The following is an 18,476-nucleotide window of genomic DNA, read 5'->3' as shown; positions in this document are numbered from 1 at the left end:
GAAGCCACAGCCTGAGTTGGACCCTGGCCCCTTTAAGCCATGACTAGAGTGGCTAGGTTGCAGAGCACCAAGTCCCTAGGCTGCATACAGCAAGGGTCCCTAGGCCCTACCAATGAAACAATATTTTCTTCCTAGGCCTCCAGGCTGTGATGAGAGGGGCTGCTACAAAGGTCTGTGACATGCCCTGAAGACACTTTTACCCTTGTCTTGACAATTAACATTTGGCTTCTTGTTACCTATGCAAATTTCTGCAACTAGTTTGAATTTCTCCTCAGAAAATGTTTTTTTCTTTTCTATCAATTCTGTAGGCTGCCAATTTTTTTAACTTTTATGTTGTGTTTCCCTTTTAAAATTAAATGCTTTAACAGCATCCAAGTCACCTCTTTAATTCTTTGCTGATTATTTCTACCACTAGATACCCTAACTCATCTCTCTCAAGTTCAAAGTTTCACAAATCTCTATGGCAGGGGAAAATGCTGCCAGTTTCTTTGCTAAAACATAGCAAGAGTGACTTTCACTACAATTCGCAACAAGTTTCTCATCTCCATCCAAGACCACCTCAGCCTGTATTTTATTGCTCATATTGTTATCAGCATTTTGGTCAAAGCCATTCAACAAATTTCAAGAAAGTTCCAAACTTTGCCACATTTTCCTTTCTTTTTCTGAGCCCCCAAACTGTTCTAACCTCTACCTGTTACCCAGTTCCAACATTGCTTCCACATTTTCAGGTATCTTTAGAGTAGTATCCCACTAGTGGTACCAATTTACTATATTAGTCTGTTTTCACACTGCTGATAAAGACTTATCCAAGACTGGGTGATTTATACAGAAAATGAGGTTTGATGGACTCACAGTTTCATGTGGCTAGGGAGGCCTCACAATCACGTGGAAGGTGAAAGGCACATGCTTTTATGTTGACAGGCAAGAGAGAATGAGAATCAAATGAAAGGGGTTTTCCATTATAAAACAATCAGTTCTCATGAGACTTATTCACTACCACAAGAGCAGTATGGGGAAACCATCCCCACGATTCAATGATCTCCCAGTGAGTCCCTCCCATAACATGTAGAAATTATGGGAGCTACATTTTAAGATGAGTTTTGGGTGGGGATACAGCCAGACCATATCAACTATGAATGAATCTTGAATCATAGTTAGAAAATTTTATGCCCAGGTTATAAAGAAAATTACTTATTTTTGTAAATACAAGCATGGTTTAATCTTATTTTTACGTTCCCTGATATGTTTATTCTTGTATATGATAGAGATCTAATTTTCATCTTTTCAAAAAAATACTAACAAGTTGTACCAGTACAACTTTTTAGTAAGTACAAATTTGCAACAGTGTTTTGAGATGCTAACTCTTACCATTTATGTATATGAGATTTTTTAAATCCTGTTCTACTAGTCTATTCAGTCATGGTCCAGTGCTGAACTAATTTAATTAGTAGAGATTTATAGTATGTTTTCTAGAAGCTTTATAGGATGTTTGATAGGCTAGTTCTTGTTTGTAGCTTTCTTTTCCAGTGTTCTCCTGTCTTTTGGCATGTATGCTTTTCATATGAATCTTAGTATCAACTTGTATAGCTTCATTTAAAAAGTTGGAATATTTATTGTGATTTAATTATTTATTTCATTTACCATAAGAGGACTGACATCTTTATGATATTGAGTCATATTGTCCAATAAGTTTTTATTAGTTTATGTTTACTTGTCTTTCAGGAGTGTTTTGAAGGTTTTGTACACAGGTGATAGGCATTTTTAAATTAAGCGTATTCCTAAGTGTCTTTTTCTTGCTGTTATTGAACATGCAGTTTATCCAACATTATGTCTTCCAACTAGTTATTCTTTGGATATGTAAAAGTTATTGATTTCTGTGTATAAATTTTATATTCTCCTACCTTACTAAAAGCCCTCATTTTTAAAGTTACTTTTGTTACTGATTCTCCAGGTTATTTCAGTTATATCATAATATCATCTACAAATTAAGATGGTATTACTTCTACGTATGTTTTCAGTTCTTTAGCCCCACTTTATTTTTTCTATCTTATTTCATTGTCTAATTTCTCTTTAAAGCCAGCATGCAAATCTCACTCCAGTTGCTAAGACTCAATTTTATATAATGTAATGTAATCATGAGAATGACTGTCTCAGCACATGTGCCCTGTAACACAACTTATTCAAGGTACTTAAAACTTCCAATGATGAGGGTGACAATCCTATCACATATGCAGAGGTCTCATTCACCCACAAAGGGAGGCTAACTGTGAAAGCATGTACACCAATGTAGGGAAAACTTGAGGGTCTTTCTAAAATTCTTCCTTCCACAGTCTACTCTCTGATCCCCTCCACATACTTCCCAAATGCAAAATACATTTAATACATTTATCTCCTCCCAAGATTTCTAAAATTCTCTTCTCATTACAGCATAAGCCCAAAGTAAAAACAAAAATCTGATTATCTAAATCTGAATTTAATCATCACACAAATTTAAAGTCCAAAATCACATCTAATATTAAATCTAATTCAGAACCAGTTATGGATGAGGCTGCAGGACTGGATATTTTGTTTATTATTTTTAGTTGATTTATAGGACTTATTTGTATTTTACTTTGGTACAAATGCATAGCTTAGATATCTCTTCCCACTTTCTGACTTATCTTTCTGCTTTTCTAATGCTGTGTTTTGATAATTTGGGATTTTTTACATTATAATATATTCAAATATAACAATATCTTCATTTATGATTAATATTTTTATGTTTAAGAAATGTTGCCCAACCATGAATTCACCACAGTGTTCTTTATATTTAATCAAATCTTTAGCTTTCACATCTATCCATTTTCTGTATGATATAATATAGATGTTCATTTTCTTTTTACTTCTTGTCTTGGTCCTTGCTCTATTTATTAGATACTAAACCTATTTTCCAGTCATCTGCAAAGCTGCCTCTTCAAGATATTAAACTTTTATATGCCCCTAAGTCTTGATCTACAATCACTATCATTACTCAATTTTCCTATATCTTCACCAGTATTTTAATGATTTTATAATAATCTGTTTTTGTGTGTATGTGTGTATCCTCTCCCTACCTTACTCTTCTACTTCAGAAATGTGTGGCCCTTCTGCAAAGTTACATTGAAACTGTCTATGGACAAATGTTTAAGGCATTGGATTTTAAAGTGTGTTCCTAGGACAAGCAGATTCAACACTGTCTGGAAATTTTTTAGGGAATACAAATTCTCAGGTCTGACCATAGATCCAATAAATTGAAAACTGAGGTTAACTCAGAAATCTGGATTTAACATACCCTACAGGTGATTCTGCTGAATGCTCAAGTTTGAGCACCATGAGCTTACGCTAATCAATCCCAATTACCCATTAAGTTTTATACCATTGACTCCTGATTATATAAGGTGATTCGCTAACTATGATTGCTGAGCTGGGAGAATACAGCTGGAGCCAATTTATACTTCAGTTGTATGCTGGCTACTGATCAAGGCAGGAGAGGAACAGGTACTTTCCTAATCATGAAGTACTTGAGGTGCACTTCCTATTTCTCATGGCTCACAAATTAGGAGTTCTCTGGGGAATCTGAAGTCTAAAGGGCATTGTCCCGTAGTATAGTGAGCACAGAGGGAACTATGCACCTAATACCATTTTATCTTTGTATTTTTCCCTAAAATCACTGTTCAGCATGTCCAGCTCAGTTAGTTGTCTTTGTTAACAATACAATTCCTTAATTCTTATTGCTAATGTTTTTATATATTTCTTTTACTTAAATTATCTTTTTCTTGTTTGTATATAAAAATTTATTTTTATTAGCCTTCTTGCCAGCTTCATTAATCAGAGTTTTTTATGTAGTCAATTATATTATTGGTGTGTAATAAAAAATTTATTTTCCCTTCAATTTCTTATATGTTTCAATTACTTTTTCTTCTTTTACTGCACAGGCCAAGGCATTGAAGATAAATACCTCTAACATGTTCCACTAAAAATAATAATTGCCGTAGGTTTGGGATGAATACACTTAACAAGGTTAAAAAAAGTTCTTTCGTATTTCTGATTTACTAAGGAGTCACGAATAATCTTAAACTTTTCAGATGATTTTCTGCATCTTAAATATTTTCTATATGAATTTGTAATTGTGGTAAATAATTTTCTTCTAATGTTAATCCATCCTTAAAATCTGGACATAAAGTCTAATTTCTCCATCATGTATTGTTTGCAAAAACAGAAGGATTTGTTTTGTTAACTTTTTAGAGTTTTTCTAAGTTCATGAGGGAAATTGTCTCATGTTTTCTTTTCTTTCCTTATCTTTTTCTCTTATAATTTTATGTTATCTATGTAGAATGAGTTGGAGAATGTTTCTTATTTTCATAATATCTGAATATTTTTTGTGTGATAAAAATATGTTCCCGAAGCTTTGGTAGGGCTCACATTTTAAATCATGAGCTTACTGTTTAATTTGTGTGAAGAGTTTAAACTAGTGATTTATTTTTTATTTATTCATTTTGATAGTCTTTGACTTATGAACTCATTTAGTGACACTCTTTTTAATATCTTAAACTCTTAAACTATTTTCTGCATGGATATTCATATTCTGCTATTGATAATTTTAATACCTCGTGGGCCCAAGACCTAAATGTGGTTTGTTACATCTGTTAACTTTTAGTTCTGGTTTGCTTTCTTATATATTTGCTAAAAATTGTTTGTGAATCTATATATGTTTGATCTTAATCTGCATAATCTTTGGGGCCTTTAAAAATGTATGCAGACACCCAGAAAGGAAATTCATATGTTTATGTCAGAATTTGAACCTGTTGGGAAGATAAGCACTAGTTAGTCCCTTTAAGAATCCTGGCGAAAATGCTCAGTGGAAGTTTTGCACCTCAATCTGCTGATCTCTGGAATGGTGTCGTTATTTGCCCTAAAGACAACTTCAGCTTTAGATTTAATGATCACCTTTCCCACTTAGGTTTCGGTTCAAGATTTTTTTGTAACATAGTAATTAGCAAAATCTCTTCCTGAGATCCAGAAATGTTTTTTAAAAGTATGTTTTATCAAGATTCCTGTTGTTTTCTTGACAGGTAAGCTCTTCAAAGTATCCAGGGAGACAAACCAATGGAAACAAAAGGTTTTTTTAAAAAAAAAAATTTAACTTCAAAAAGAGCTGTGAATATAGACTTTAACCTCCAAAGGGCATTTATACTAATTGGACCTCATAATGTAGTCGTATCCAACTATATTTATTATAAATTATTCAAATAATTTTCATTAAAATATATTTATTTATTTGAATAATACTATTTTTTATAAGACATACATGTGCATAAAATATTTATTTTTCTAATCACAAGTTATTCTCAAATTTATGTTTCTAAGTTTGACCTCTCCAGAGAGAATGACATTAATACATCAATGGGATAATAAAAATTTTCATTTGAGTGTCTAATAAACAATTCAATTTTAATTTATTCAAGCAAAAATATCAGGTTGCCTGCTTCAGATATATGTCTTGTTATTTGTCAACTCAGTTGGTGTCAAAAACATTCACCTAGATCCCACAGAGGAGATCTTCAGATTTGTCCCTAATGATTTTTTGTAACTCCTTATAGGCTAATTGTTCATTTTTTAGGCAAATTCCTTTAACTCATTTTCTAAATACATTTTCAACTTTTCAATGACTCTCTATTTCTGGGGCTCAAACTTACTTTTAGCCACCAACATCTCTAATCTAGAACATAGCAATTACTTATAAATGAATTTGACTTGTTGGCTAAATACTGAGGGAAGCCATGCGATTATTTCTGAAAAGAGGACTTGGAGATTTGAAGTCTTGTTTGCTTTTTATTTATCCGATGTATTAGTCTGTTCTCACACTCTTATGAAAAAATACCCAAAATTGGGTAATTTTTAAAGGAAAGAGGTTTAATTGACTCACAGTTTTGCATTGCTGTGGAGGCCTCAGGAAACTTACAATAATGGCAGAAGGCAAAGAGGAAGCAGGCACCTTCTTCACAGGGTGACAGAATGGAGTGAGTGCAAGCATGGGAAATGCCAGACACTTATAAAAACCATTAGATCTCATGAGACTTGCTCATTATCATGAGAACAGCATGGGGAAACAGCCCCTGTGATTCAGTTACCTCCACCTACCTGGTCCTGCTCTTGACATATAGGGATTATTATGGGGATTACAATTCAAGGTGAGATTTGGGTGGAGACACAGAGCCAAATCATATCATCTTGACATCTTGGAATCCAATAGTGGCAGATGAGTTTCTGCACTTTGACAGAAGTATATGTCACGTTGCTTTGAAATAATAAAAAGTGTGGGGTAAATTTCCCAGGAAAAGACTGAAGTGATTTGCCATTGATACAGAAGAGTCTGAAATTGAAGCAACACAAGAAAAGGGAAAGGAATTGTTTTTAGCTATTCCTTGGAGAATTTGGCTGCAATTCCATAGTTTGCCTTGCCTAGAGTCCAAACTTACACATAGTCTACCACCATTCAACTGTGGAGAAGAACTTTAAGCATAGGAGGGAAGTATGTACCCAGTAGAGACTCAATAAATGTCGACAGGTGATAAATGATATTAAAAGGTTGTATATCAACTGGACACGGTGGCTCATACCTGTAATCCCAGTATTTTGGGAGGCCAAGGCAGGTGGATGATGAGATCAAGAGATCAAGACCAACCTGGCCAACATGGTGAAAACTCACCTCTACTAAAAATACAAAAATTAGTTGGGCATGGTGGTGTGCACCTGTAGTCCCAGCTACTCAGAGGCTGAGGCAGGAGAATCACTTGAAGCTTGAAACCAGGAGGCAGAGGTTGCAGTGAGTTGTGATCACTCCACTGGTGATCTGCCTGGTGACAGAGTGAGACTCCATCTTAAAAAAAAAATTGTTGTATATCAAATATGTCATTTAGAATAAATTGAAAATGAATTCTAGAGGAAAATATAACATTTTCTCTCTCTTGTGTATGCTTTATCATGACAGAATGATAATATTATTGAATGATAATATTATTGGAGGCCAAATGACAGAGAACATACAGGCTAGCACCATGGATTAGAGAAAGGGCATTAACGGTGTATCCATGAGACCCTCATTCAAATATTTTTTTTTTTAATTTTTGTGGGAACAAAATAAGTGTATATATTTATGGGTTACATGGGCTATTTTGATACAGTCATGCATTGTGTAATAATCACACCAGGGCAAATGGGGTATCTATCATCCCAAGCATTTATTCTTTGTGTTACGAACAATCCAATTACACACTTTCAGTTATTTTTAAAAGTTTAATTAAATTATTTTTTACTGAGGTCACCCTGTTGTGCTAGTAAACATTAGGTCCTACTGATTCTTTCTAACTAGTTTTTTATACCAATTAAGCATTCCCACTTCATCCCAACTTCCTTTCCTCACTATGCTTCCCAGCCTCTGGTAACCATCCTTCTATTCTGTATCTCCATGAGTACAATTGTTTTAATTTTTAGCTTCCACAAATAAGTGACAACATGCAGTTTATCTTTCTGTACCTGGCTTATTACACTTAACATAATGACTTCCATTTTCATTCATGTTCTTGCAAATGACAGAATCTCATTCATTTTTATGGGTGAATGGTACTCCATTGTGTGTATGTATCACATTTTCTTTATTAATTCATCTGTTGATGGTCACTTAGGTTGTTTTCAAATCTTTGCTATTGTGAATAGTCCTGCAATAAACATGGGAGTACAGATGTCTTTTTGATACGCTGATTTTTTTTTTAAGATATACACCTAGGAGTCGGATTGCTGCACTGTGTTGTAGCTCTATTTTTAGTTTTTTGAGGAATCTCTAAACTGTTCTCCTTAGTAGTTGTACTAATTTGCATTCCAATCAACAATGCACAAGTATTCCCTTTTCTCCACATCCCTGCCAGTATTTGCTATTGTCTGTCTTTTGGATAAAAGCCATTTTAACTGGGGAGAAATCTCATTGTAGTTTTGATTTGCATTTCTCTGGTGATCAATGATGTTGAGTGCCTTTTCATATACTGATGTGCCATTTGTATGTTTTCTCTTGAGAAATGTCTTTTCAGATCTTTTGCCCATTTTAAAATCCGATTATTAGATTTTGTCCTATACAGTCATTGAGCCCCATATATATTCTAATTATGAATCCCTTATCAGTTGGGTGGTTGGCAAATATTATCTCCCATTCTGTGTGTTGTCTCTTCACCTTTTTTATTGCTTCTTTTGCTGTGCAGAAGCTTTATAACTTGATCCCATTTGTCCATTTTTGCTTTGGGTGCCTGTGCTTGTGGGATATCACTCAAGAAATCTTTGCCCACTTCAGTATCCTAGGGACATAACCCAATGTTTTCCTGTAGTGGTTTTATAGTTTGAAGTCTTAAGTTTAAGCCTTTAATCCATTTTTGTTTCATTTTTGTATATGGAGAGATATAGGAGTCCAGTTTTATTCTTCCACATATAGATATGCAATTCTCCCAGCACCATTTATTGAAAAGACTGTCTTTTTCCAATGTATGTTCTTGAAACTTTTGTCAAAATCAAGTTCACTGTAGATGAATGCATTTATTCTGGGTTCTCTTTTCTGTTTTATTGGTCTATGTGTCTGTTTTACGAAGGTACCATGTTGTTTTGGCTACTAAAGCTCTGTAGTATAATTTGAGTCAGGTAATGTGATTCCTCCAGTTTTATTCTTGTTGCTCAGGAAAGCTTTGACTATTCTGGGTTTTTTGTGGTTCCATATACATTTTAGAATTGTCTTTTTCTATTTCTGTGAAAAATGTCACTGGTATCTTGATAGGAATTATATTGAATCTGTAGATTACTTTGGGTAGTATGAACATTTTGACAGTATTGATTCTTCCCATCCATGAACATAGAATATCTTTCCATCTTTCTTTTCTCTTTTTGTCCCTCTGCTTATTACCTTTTATTGTTACTATTTATATCTCATTACACTATCTATCTCTTGAAAGGTTGTTATTCTTGACTGGTTCATCTTTTAGTCTTTTTAAGAAAATTTAGTTTGCACACCATAGTTACACTGTTGTAACATTCTGTTTTTCTTTGCCCTTACTATTATGAGTGTGGGTTTTTTTTTTTTTTTTTTTGTACATTCAGAGGGTTTCTTATTGCTCAATAATGTCCTTTTCTTTCTTATTGACATACTCCCTTTAGCATTTCTTGTAGAACATATCTAGTGTTGATGAAATACCTCAGCTGTTGTTTGACTGGGAAAGTCTTTATTTCTTCTTTATGATTGAAGATTTTTTTTACCAGATATACTATTCTAAGGTAAAAGTTGTTGTTGTTGTTGTTGTCATCTGCCTTCAGCACTTTTAATATCTCATGTCACTCTCTTCTGGCCTGTAAACTTTTCAATGAAAAGTCTGGTGCCAGATGTATTGGTGCTCTATTTTATGTTATTTGTTTCTTTTCTCTTGATGCTTTTAGGATTGTTTCTTTACCCTTGACCTTTGGGAGTTTGATTATTAAATGACTTGAGGTAGTCTTCTTTGGAATAAGTCTACTTGGTGTTCTATAACCTTCTTATACTTAGATATTTATATCTTTAGGTTGGGAAGTTGTCTGATATTATCTTTTTGAATAAATTTTCTACTCCTATCTCTTTGTCTACCTCCTCTATAAGGCCAATAACTCTTAGATTTGCCCCTTTGAGGGTATTTTCTAGATCTTGTAGACATGCTTCATTCTTTTTCATTCTTTTTTCTTTTGTATCCTCTGACTGTGTATTTTTAAATTACCTGCTTCAAGCTCACAATTTTCCTTCTTCTTCCTTTCCCTTTCTTTCTTTTTCTTTTTCTCTTTCTTTCTTCTTTCTTTCTTCCTTCCTTATTCTTTTTTTTTTTTTTTTGATTAGTTCTGTTGGTAAGAGATTCTGATGCATTCTTCAGTATACCAACTGCATTTTTTTCAGCTCCAGAAATTTCTGCTTAATTCTTCTTAATTATTTTAATCTCTTTGATAAATATAGCTGATAGAATTCTGAATTTTTTTCTCTGTGTTCTCCTGAAGTTTTTTGAGTTTCCTCAACACAACTATTTTGAATTCTCTGTCTGAAAGGTCACATATCTGTCTTTCTCCATTATTGGTTGCTGATGCCTTATTTAATTCATTTGGTAAGGTCATGTTTTCCTAGATGGTCTTCATGCTTATGGATGTTTATTGGTGTCTCAACATTGAAGAGTTAGGTATTGTATTCTTCAATGTGTGGGCATCATTGTACCTGTTCCTATTGGGAAGGCTTTCCAGGTAGCCAAAAAAAACCTTGGTTGCTGTGATCTAAGTCATTTTTGCATTAGGGAGCATCCCAGGCCCAGTAACACTGTGGTTCTTGCAGATTCATAGAGATAACACTTTGGTGGTCTTGGATAAAATCTGGAAAAATTCTATAGATTACTAGGCAGAGACACTGGTTCTCTTACTTTTTCCCAAACAAATGGAGTCCCTTTCTCTCTGCTGGGCTACCTGGAGGTGAGGATAACGTGCCAGAAGCCCCCGTGTGGCTACCACTAGTGGCACTGTGCTATGTCAGACCAGAAGCCAGCACAGCACTGGGTCTTGCCCAAGGCCTGCTATTACCACTACCTCACTATTGCCTATGTTCCCTCATGGCCCTAGGGCTCTACAGTCAGCAGGTGGTAAAGCTATCCAGGCTTATGTCTTTCCCTTTGGGCTGGCAAGTTTCCCCAGGCACTGAGTGAGGTTCAGAGATTTCATCTGGCAGCCAGAGACTGGAGTTAAGAACCTTAGAAATCTACCTGGTGTTCTACTGCAACTGAGTTGCACTCAAACCATGAGACACAGCTCTTTTCACTATTCCCTTCTCTTTCCATAGGCAGAAGAGGCTCATTCCATGGCCACCACCACCACAGGCCCATGTGCACTATTGCCAGGCTACCACTGATATTCACTTAAGGCTCAATGACTCTTCAGTCACCTTATGGTGAATGCTGCCAGGCCTGGGACTCACCCTTCAGGGAAGTGGGCTCCCCTCTGATACAGAACAGGTTCAGTAATGCTGTGCAAAAGTCAAGATCTGGAGCTGGAAATCCTAAGCACCCATTTGTTGCTTTATCCCACTGTGGCTGAGCTTGTACCTAAGGTGCAAGATGAAGCCCCCTTTACATTTCCCGCTGCTTTTCTTAACCACAAGAGTTTCTCACCATAGTCATCACAGCTGAGAATATGCTGTGACTCGCCTGAAGCCAGCATGTCTCAGAGACTTATCCAAGGCCCACAGCATACTAACTGGATATTGTTGCTGGTTATTCAGGACTCAAGGACTCTTCAATCAAGAGGTGATGGATCCTTCCAATGCTGGGCCCTTCCCTTTAAGGTGGTAGGTTCCCTTCTGACCCAGGGTGTGTCTAGAAATGTAATGAAAGAGTTAGCTCCTGGAATGGAGGCCTCTTAACTGTTCCCTGTGTCCTATCCTACTGTGGCTAAGCTGGTATCCAACATGCAAGACAAAGTTCTCCTTTACTCTTCCTTCTCCTCTCCTGAAGTGAAAGGAAGGAGTCTTTTTGGAGCTATAAGCTGTGTTGCCTGAGGCTGGGGGAGGGATGGAACAAGTACTCCCTTAATTGCCCCAGCTGGCATCTTAGTAGGTCACGAGCTCCCTAAGTCCACTGGCTTAGAGCACAGCTCAGCACTGGGACTTGCCTATGAGTTGCAGTTCTTGTGGCCTACACTATCTTTCAAGTTTATTTAGGGCCCCAGAACATTTTAGCCTGCTATTGTGAGGTTTGCCAGAACTCAAGTTCTGACCTCTAGGATGGACAATTTTCATCTGGTTAGGGCTGGTCTAAATGCTCCCTCTGTGCACAGGAATTGGTTGAATTCAGCCCAATTTTGCTTTCCACTGTGACATGGCAACACTGAAGTCCATGAAGAATTTCACAATCACTATACTCTCCCTCTCCCAAGCACAAAGATTGAGGCTACACAACTTCTCCCAGGGGATGAGGGAGGGATGGCATTGGCAGTTCAAGACTGTCTTTCTTAGTCTCTTCAATGTCTCTTTTAGTGGTATGAAGTTAAAATCAGGTTCTGTGAATATTCGTCTGATTTTTGGTTCTTGAGAAGGTGGGTTTCTTTTTTTTTTTTTTTTAATGTAGATAGTTGTTAAATTTGTGTTCCTGCAGAAGGGACAATTGATAGAGCCTTTTATTCATCCATCTTGCTCCATCCCTGCATTATCAAATATTGATTCTGCTATTCATTAGCTGCCTTGGCTTGGAAAGCATATGCAACCTCTTTAATCCTCAGCTATATTATACAAAAAATAATACATAATAGCAATTTTAGTACATTACTGTCAACTTTGCTATGTGATTGGTAAATTAGAAGGAAAATAAAAGCACCTTCTTAGTCTGGCATTGTAAGCATCACACAAATTGGATATTATTTTTCTCCTGTTCTCCTAAATGTAGTTGGTGATTCACATGTGTGTTCATGTGTATGCATGTGTGTTCAACGTGTGTGCTTCTATTTTTATATGAGAGCTGGGATTTTTTATATCTAGGAGGTAGAAAGAGAAGTGTGCATCACAGGAGGACAGTATTTTGTTGTTTAGATATATAAACTGCACTAAATTCTGTCTTATAAACTTTTTGCTTCCTGAACTTTGTTGGTTAATTTCTTCCAAGCTGTGTGCATGGTAATTAGAGTCCAAAAGGTTCAAAACAGTTCTCTAATAGCAAAGAAAAAAAAAATCTTAAAGTTGTAAGAAAACGTTGCTAAATTGAATACCTAGCAAATCCCGCCCTCTTCTTAACTTTCCAAGATTTATGGTACAAATGAAATTAGCTTGAAAAATAGAAGAGTCTTCTCACAGTGCCTCATCTCAAGGAGTTTGACCTTGACACTCAACTCCCTCTGATTAAATGTCTGCTCTGAATAATGAGCCTTTCAAGAACTGAGCCTCCTTGAATATGGGACACTAATATATTGCACTATTCTTTTCTTCTGGTGCAGGCCACCTTCAATCTAAGGTGAATTTTTCAGGGCAGCATAACCCATCCTAAAGAATTGTAAGAATGGTATGAACTCAAACCTGTTGCTCGGTCTCAGAAGAGAGTCAGAAGAGTTGATAGTTTTCAGGGCTCTGGTAGCAGCAGCTCTGCTCTCTCTGCCTTGTTTCCTCTGTGGACTTCTTGCCCTGGATGAAAAATTTCTTTCTGGGTCCACTCAAGACACAGTCATCTCTCAAAGGAGCTCAAAGGCCTCTGAATCTTGAAATGATCTGGAAGCAACCAAAGACTCATCCTAGTATAGGCCTTTAGAAACGTAAGTAAAGCATTAGGAGCTAACTCAAACCTCAGAGAAAATAAAAAGATGCCAATGTGTGGCGTGAGAGTAAAGCTATCTTCACCACCGCACCTAATAAATGATTCCTTTCCTACACTTAATGACCATCTGCCTTGGGGCCTGTGTTATGCTAGAAACTGAGATGACAGAGGTAAAATCAAACATGTCCTGTCTCATGAAGCTACAATAAAGTGGGGATGAGGGTGCAGGCAGCTACCTTTTTCACAACTGTTGAATTTGACCAAATGCAATGTGTATTTCACTAGGACTCAATGTTTAGTTCCCTCAGACCAGGCTCAACCAATCAAACTTGCCTCCTTGAAACTTGCATCATAGTCTGTGATCCTCAGAAACAGGCAGAGTGGAGGCAATAGCTTTGAAAGCCCAAGTGCAAGAGCTTATGGTTTTCAGTGGCAAAATCTAGTCTCCAGGGTTGAAGCTACAACGTCCTTTGTTCATCAGTAGTGATGGTAGAGTCCTCCCTTACGGGCTGTACTATTTATTAGCCATGGTTCCATATTTCTGCCTTGTATCTAAACCTGGTTACCTAGCATTCTCTGCCATTTTCTGAACTACTTAATATCCTTTCAGCAATTTGTTTTTAGTTTAAACAAACTGTAGTCAGTTATTTTTTATTCTATTTCTGTTATTTCTTCTTTTTAAGACCCTATCTGATAAAAACACTATGTATATGTGTGCCTGTGTGTGCGTGTGTATGTGTAGATATACAACTGCATTAGTCTGTTTTCACATAGCTGATAAAGACATACCTGAGACTGGGAAGGAAAAGATGTTTAATTGAACTTACAATTCCACATGCCTAGGGAAGCCTCAGAATCATGGTGGCAGCAAGAGAAAAATGAGGAAGATGCAAAAGCAGAACCCCTGATAAAACCATCAGATGTCGTGAAATTTATTCACCACCACAAGAATGGTATTGGGGAAACCGACCCCATGATTTAATTACCCCTCACTGGATCTCTCCCATAACATGTGGGAATTATGGGAGTACAATTCAAGATGAGATTTGAGTGGGAATGCAAAGCCAAATCATATCAACAACTCTATAAAAAAAATTTTAATTATAAATATGCTAAAATGGCAAGGATCTACTAGAATATAAACGTCACAAAACTGGGACTTTCTGTTAATTTTTCTGTTGTACCAGGTGTTTAACAAATATTTGTTCAGTGAATACATGAATGAGTGAATAATGGATATTTGTCACTGGAATATCTGGATGCACACAGTTTGGGTTAACCTTGTTGCCAATCAGTGGATTTGGATCCAAGAATTATTTTCACATAAACTATTTATATTTTAAATAACGTTCAGAGAGTGGCTACTTTCAGATTTCCCAGAAACATGCAGATTCTTGATATTGTGAAGTCTGAGTTGCAGAATCAGGCTGACATCTCATAATGCCTGAGAGAAAGGCTAATGTCAACTCTGCACACCCAGTCTTTTAAAGAAGTCTTCTGTTCTCTGTGGGACAAATAGAAACCTCAAGGCAAAATCTAACACAATGCTCTATATTTATTTCTGAGATGGAATGCTGTGGGTTTGACTGCAAAGGAAAAAGGAACAGATTTCTGCTAAATAATTTGACATACCCTTAATGTTGCCATTCTCTCCATGTTCCTTATTCACGTAATGCAGAGGTGTAGGAATACACAGGACTGTGCATCAATTCCATCACTTGTGTTTTGCACACATTATGCTGGGAAACAGAGCTAAACAGAAGCTAAACTCTGGCTCTGCAGCCTGCTTGCTTACAGCATGAGAGAACCCATTGCAGGCTGTCACCTGCCAAGCACCCGCTTGCACGTCCAAGCAGCAGATGTTAAGTGAACATTCCCACCAGTAAGAAGGCATCTATCAACTTGCTTCCCAGTCAGTTGGCATTAGTTAATGAGGACTTTATGCACTTCTGAATAATAACAGTAGAACTAGCTGGCAAGTCTGAACTTAGAAGAAAATCTATAGTTTTCTTTTTTAAAATAAAAGCTGGCCTATTATTTCAGCAAAAGTAACAATAACAGTACCCTGAAGATATCACCTTTGGCAATCAAATTCATTTTATGGGCATAACAGCTGAAATCTATTTTTCCTTCTGATTGCTTATTAGTTTAGTTTAGTACTGGAATACGCACGTTTATCTATTTTTTTACCTAAATTTGAATACAATCGAGGGAAGTCTCCTTAATGGTAGAGAAACTCATTCCACAAAAATAATTTCCTGAAGTCATTTATTCTGAAAAGAATAATTTAAAATGCACACAGACACACACACACACTGCCTTATTTCTTTCTCCCTGTAATTATATTTTTAGATGATTGCTTGTGTATTTTCTCACTTTAAAATGGAAATTAAAGGTCTGATGACTTGGGTTGATTTAATTTGCCCAAGGAGAGGAACTCCTGCACAGTTCTGCAATAGAGTTTGTTACTGTGTCATTACTCGATCTATAGAATTATAGGATGTTAGTAGCACTTGTTTTTATCATGGTTTACTTTAGATTTTTTTGTTTTGTTTCTTTTTTGAGATAGAGTCTCACTCTGTCATCCAGGCTGGAGTGCAGTGGCACAATTTCGACTCACTGCAACCTCTGCCTCCTGGGTTCAAGGAATTCTCCTGCCTCAGCTTCCCGAGTAGCTGAGATTACAGGTGCCTCCCACCACACTCAGCTAATTTTTTCTATTTTTAGTGGAGATGGGGTTTCACTATGTTGACCAGGGTGGTCTCGAACTCCTGACTGCAAGTGATCCACCTGCCTTGGCTTCCCAAAGTGCAGGGGTTACAGCCATAAGCCAGCATGACCAGCCTATTTCGGTTTCTAAATCACCCATTGCGTAGTTATATGAATCATCTGGGGGAAACAAAACATCAGGTACTTTCTTTCTGTGTGTTTAACCAAATGTGAACAAAAAGCAGAAATAAACTTACAACTATTCAGGGCCAGAAAGAATTGAAGCTATCATTTAGCTCAATACTATTTTAACATATGGAGAAATTAATACCCCCAAAACTCTCTTTTCAAGTATCTCCAAAGTCACATTATTAAGCAGAATGAAAGCCTGGCTGGCCGCTGGTTTCTCTACCTGGTCCAAGGATCTTTCCAGATTTATTGACTTTCAGTTCCGTTAGATGATTTTTATCATGATCTTTGTGAATAAAATGGAGGCTCAGCATGAAAAGCAGATGAGGAGCTATGGAAGAGGTGTAAATTCTCTAAGGGCATTTTCATAAACATGTGCAGAATGACTGACAGGAAGTGAGGCTGCTTACTTATGCACATTTATACAACTTCGAATTGCATTGCCCCTTCACTTGGTATGAAGAGAGAGTATCTCACCAGTAAAACCTTCATTTTAATCGAGATTACACACATGTCCGACTCTTTTACCAAAGAGAGCTCCTACCATTTGTTAGAAACGTATTATTTTCTGATATAAAATGTCTATTTCTGTATTTCCTGATGTCTAGATTTCTCTTTCACAAAATTTTTTTCCCAAATTCTATCTTCTAGGATTTTATTTATCTTTCAGGATAAAATCAACTGATGCCTTTTTGTGGTGTTCTAACTGATCCTCTAAATCTTCATATTTTACTTAGAATTTTTATAGAGCATTTATCTTACTTTTGTAATGTTCAAAGCATCTAGCATTTATTTAGTAAAAATTTATTAATGCCAACTCAGTTTCTCACATGGTTATAGCCAATAAACATTAAAAAATGTTGCATTAGTGAATTAAAAACTGAATGGCATCTATAAATCCATCTGGGACTGTCCACTGAAAAGCAAATTCTACAACCCTAGCTTCACTCTAGATTGCTACATTGACACTTCATGCCCTGGTTCCTATATCATTTTGAGCAGCAGGTGTACCCGGAACCATAGGATCAATACTGCATAAAAATTGGCCTCCAGGACTGGGCGCAGTGGCTTATGCCTGTAATCCCTGCACTTTGGGAGGCTGAGGTGGGTAGATCACCAGAGGTCAGGAGTTTGAGACCAGCCTGGCCAATCTGGTGAAACCTCATCTATACTAAAAATACAAAAATGAGCTTGGGGTGGTGGCGGGTGCCTGTAGTCCCAGCTACTCAGGAGGTTGAGGCAGGAGAATTGCTAGAACCCAGGGGGCGGAGGTTACAGTGAGCTGATATTGTACCACCGCACTGCAGTGTGGGTGACAAGAGCAAAACTCCATCTCAAAAAAGAAAAAAAGTGGCCTCCAAAACCTTCTGATTGCTCTGTCTCCAAACTGAACTTTACAGCCCAATTTATATTGTATTCAACATATATTAATCTCTGACTTTTAATGCTGCTGCCTTGTTCCCTTATGTAGGCCCTTTCTTCTCTCTTTAAACCTAACACTTAATATTCCTTCTCCAGATCTGTGTAGAGCTTTCCATCCTTGATCGTGCTGTGTTTTTGACTTGACTTCTTTATATTCTTACCAGACAGAAAATACCTTTTCACGTGCAACATGTAATTAAATGAACTTAATTTCTTCCCAGAAAAGTTACCATTCTTCTGATTTTCCCATATTTGTCCAGCTCTTATACAAGCAGTGATACTTTTTTTACCCAATGGTATTGATAACACTTTGTACCAGAATCGTGTTTCTTCCCGTACTTGCAGCCGTCATTCCCTTGGCTGATGCTGACTCTCCCTCTGTTGCAGGCACTGCACTACTTTCTCGGAGGTACCTACATGAATGAGACGTGGTTCCTTCCTTCAAGGGCCTCACAGTGTAAAGCAGATAGTATGCATATAAAGAGATCATGATTACAGTGTGAAGAGCACTTGATCATAGAAACCACTAAGACTCTGGAAGCATCGAGCTAAGCATCAGTCTCAAAGTTGCATGGAATCAGAGAAGGCTTTCTTCAGCAGGTTGTGCTTGAATAAATTTTATACAAAAGTTGCAATTAGTTATAGAAGCTGTTACAGGGTAAAACAGGCTTGATGCACCTTTGAATCTTCTCAAATCATGCAACACAAATGTCAAATAAAAAACTCAATGATTGAATGACTACATATGTTCTTAATCTTCCATTTCTACAATGTTTCAAATATGAATTTGCAACTCACACTACTATAATG

The 18,476-nt window shown here is 36.7% G+C and overlaps 1 protein-coding gene across 1 annotated transcript in view; it reads left to right on the top strand.

The window, feature by feature from the left end:
- Positions 1–18,143, top strand: part of LOC105728179 (UPF0764 protein C16orf89-like) — a 91,297-nt gene extending 73,154 nt beyond the window's left edge. Inside the window, exon 5 of the mRNA XM_064382218.1 lies at positions 18,054–18,143. Coding sequence (XP_064238288.1) covers positions 18,054–18,091 — 38 coding nt within the window. The 3' untranslated portion in view covers positions 18,092–18,143. The remainder of the gene's footprint in view (positions 1–18,053) is intronic.
- The last annotated feature ends 333 nt before the right edge of the window (positions 18,144–18,476 follow it).

The sequence above is a fragment of the Aotus nancymaae genome, unplaced genomic scaffold, assembly GCF_030222135.1.
Source record: "Aotus nancymaae isolate 86718 unplaced genomic scaffold, 86718_ANA_hifiasm-v0.15.2.pri h1tg000029l, whole genome shotgun sequence".
NCBI lineage: Eukaryota > Metazoa > Chordata > Mammalia > Primates > Aotidae > Aotus > Aotus nancymaae.
This window is presented reverse-complemented; position numbering and strand designations above follow the sequence as displayed.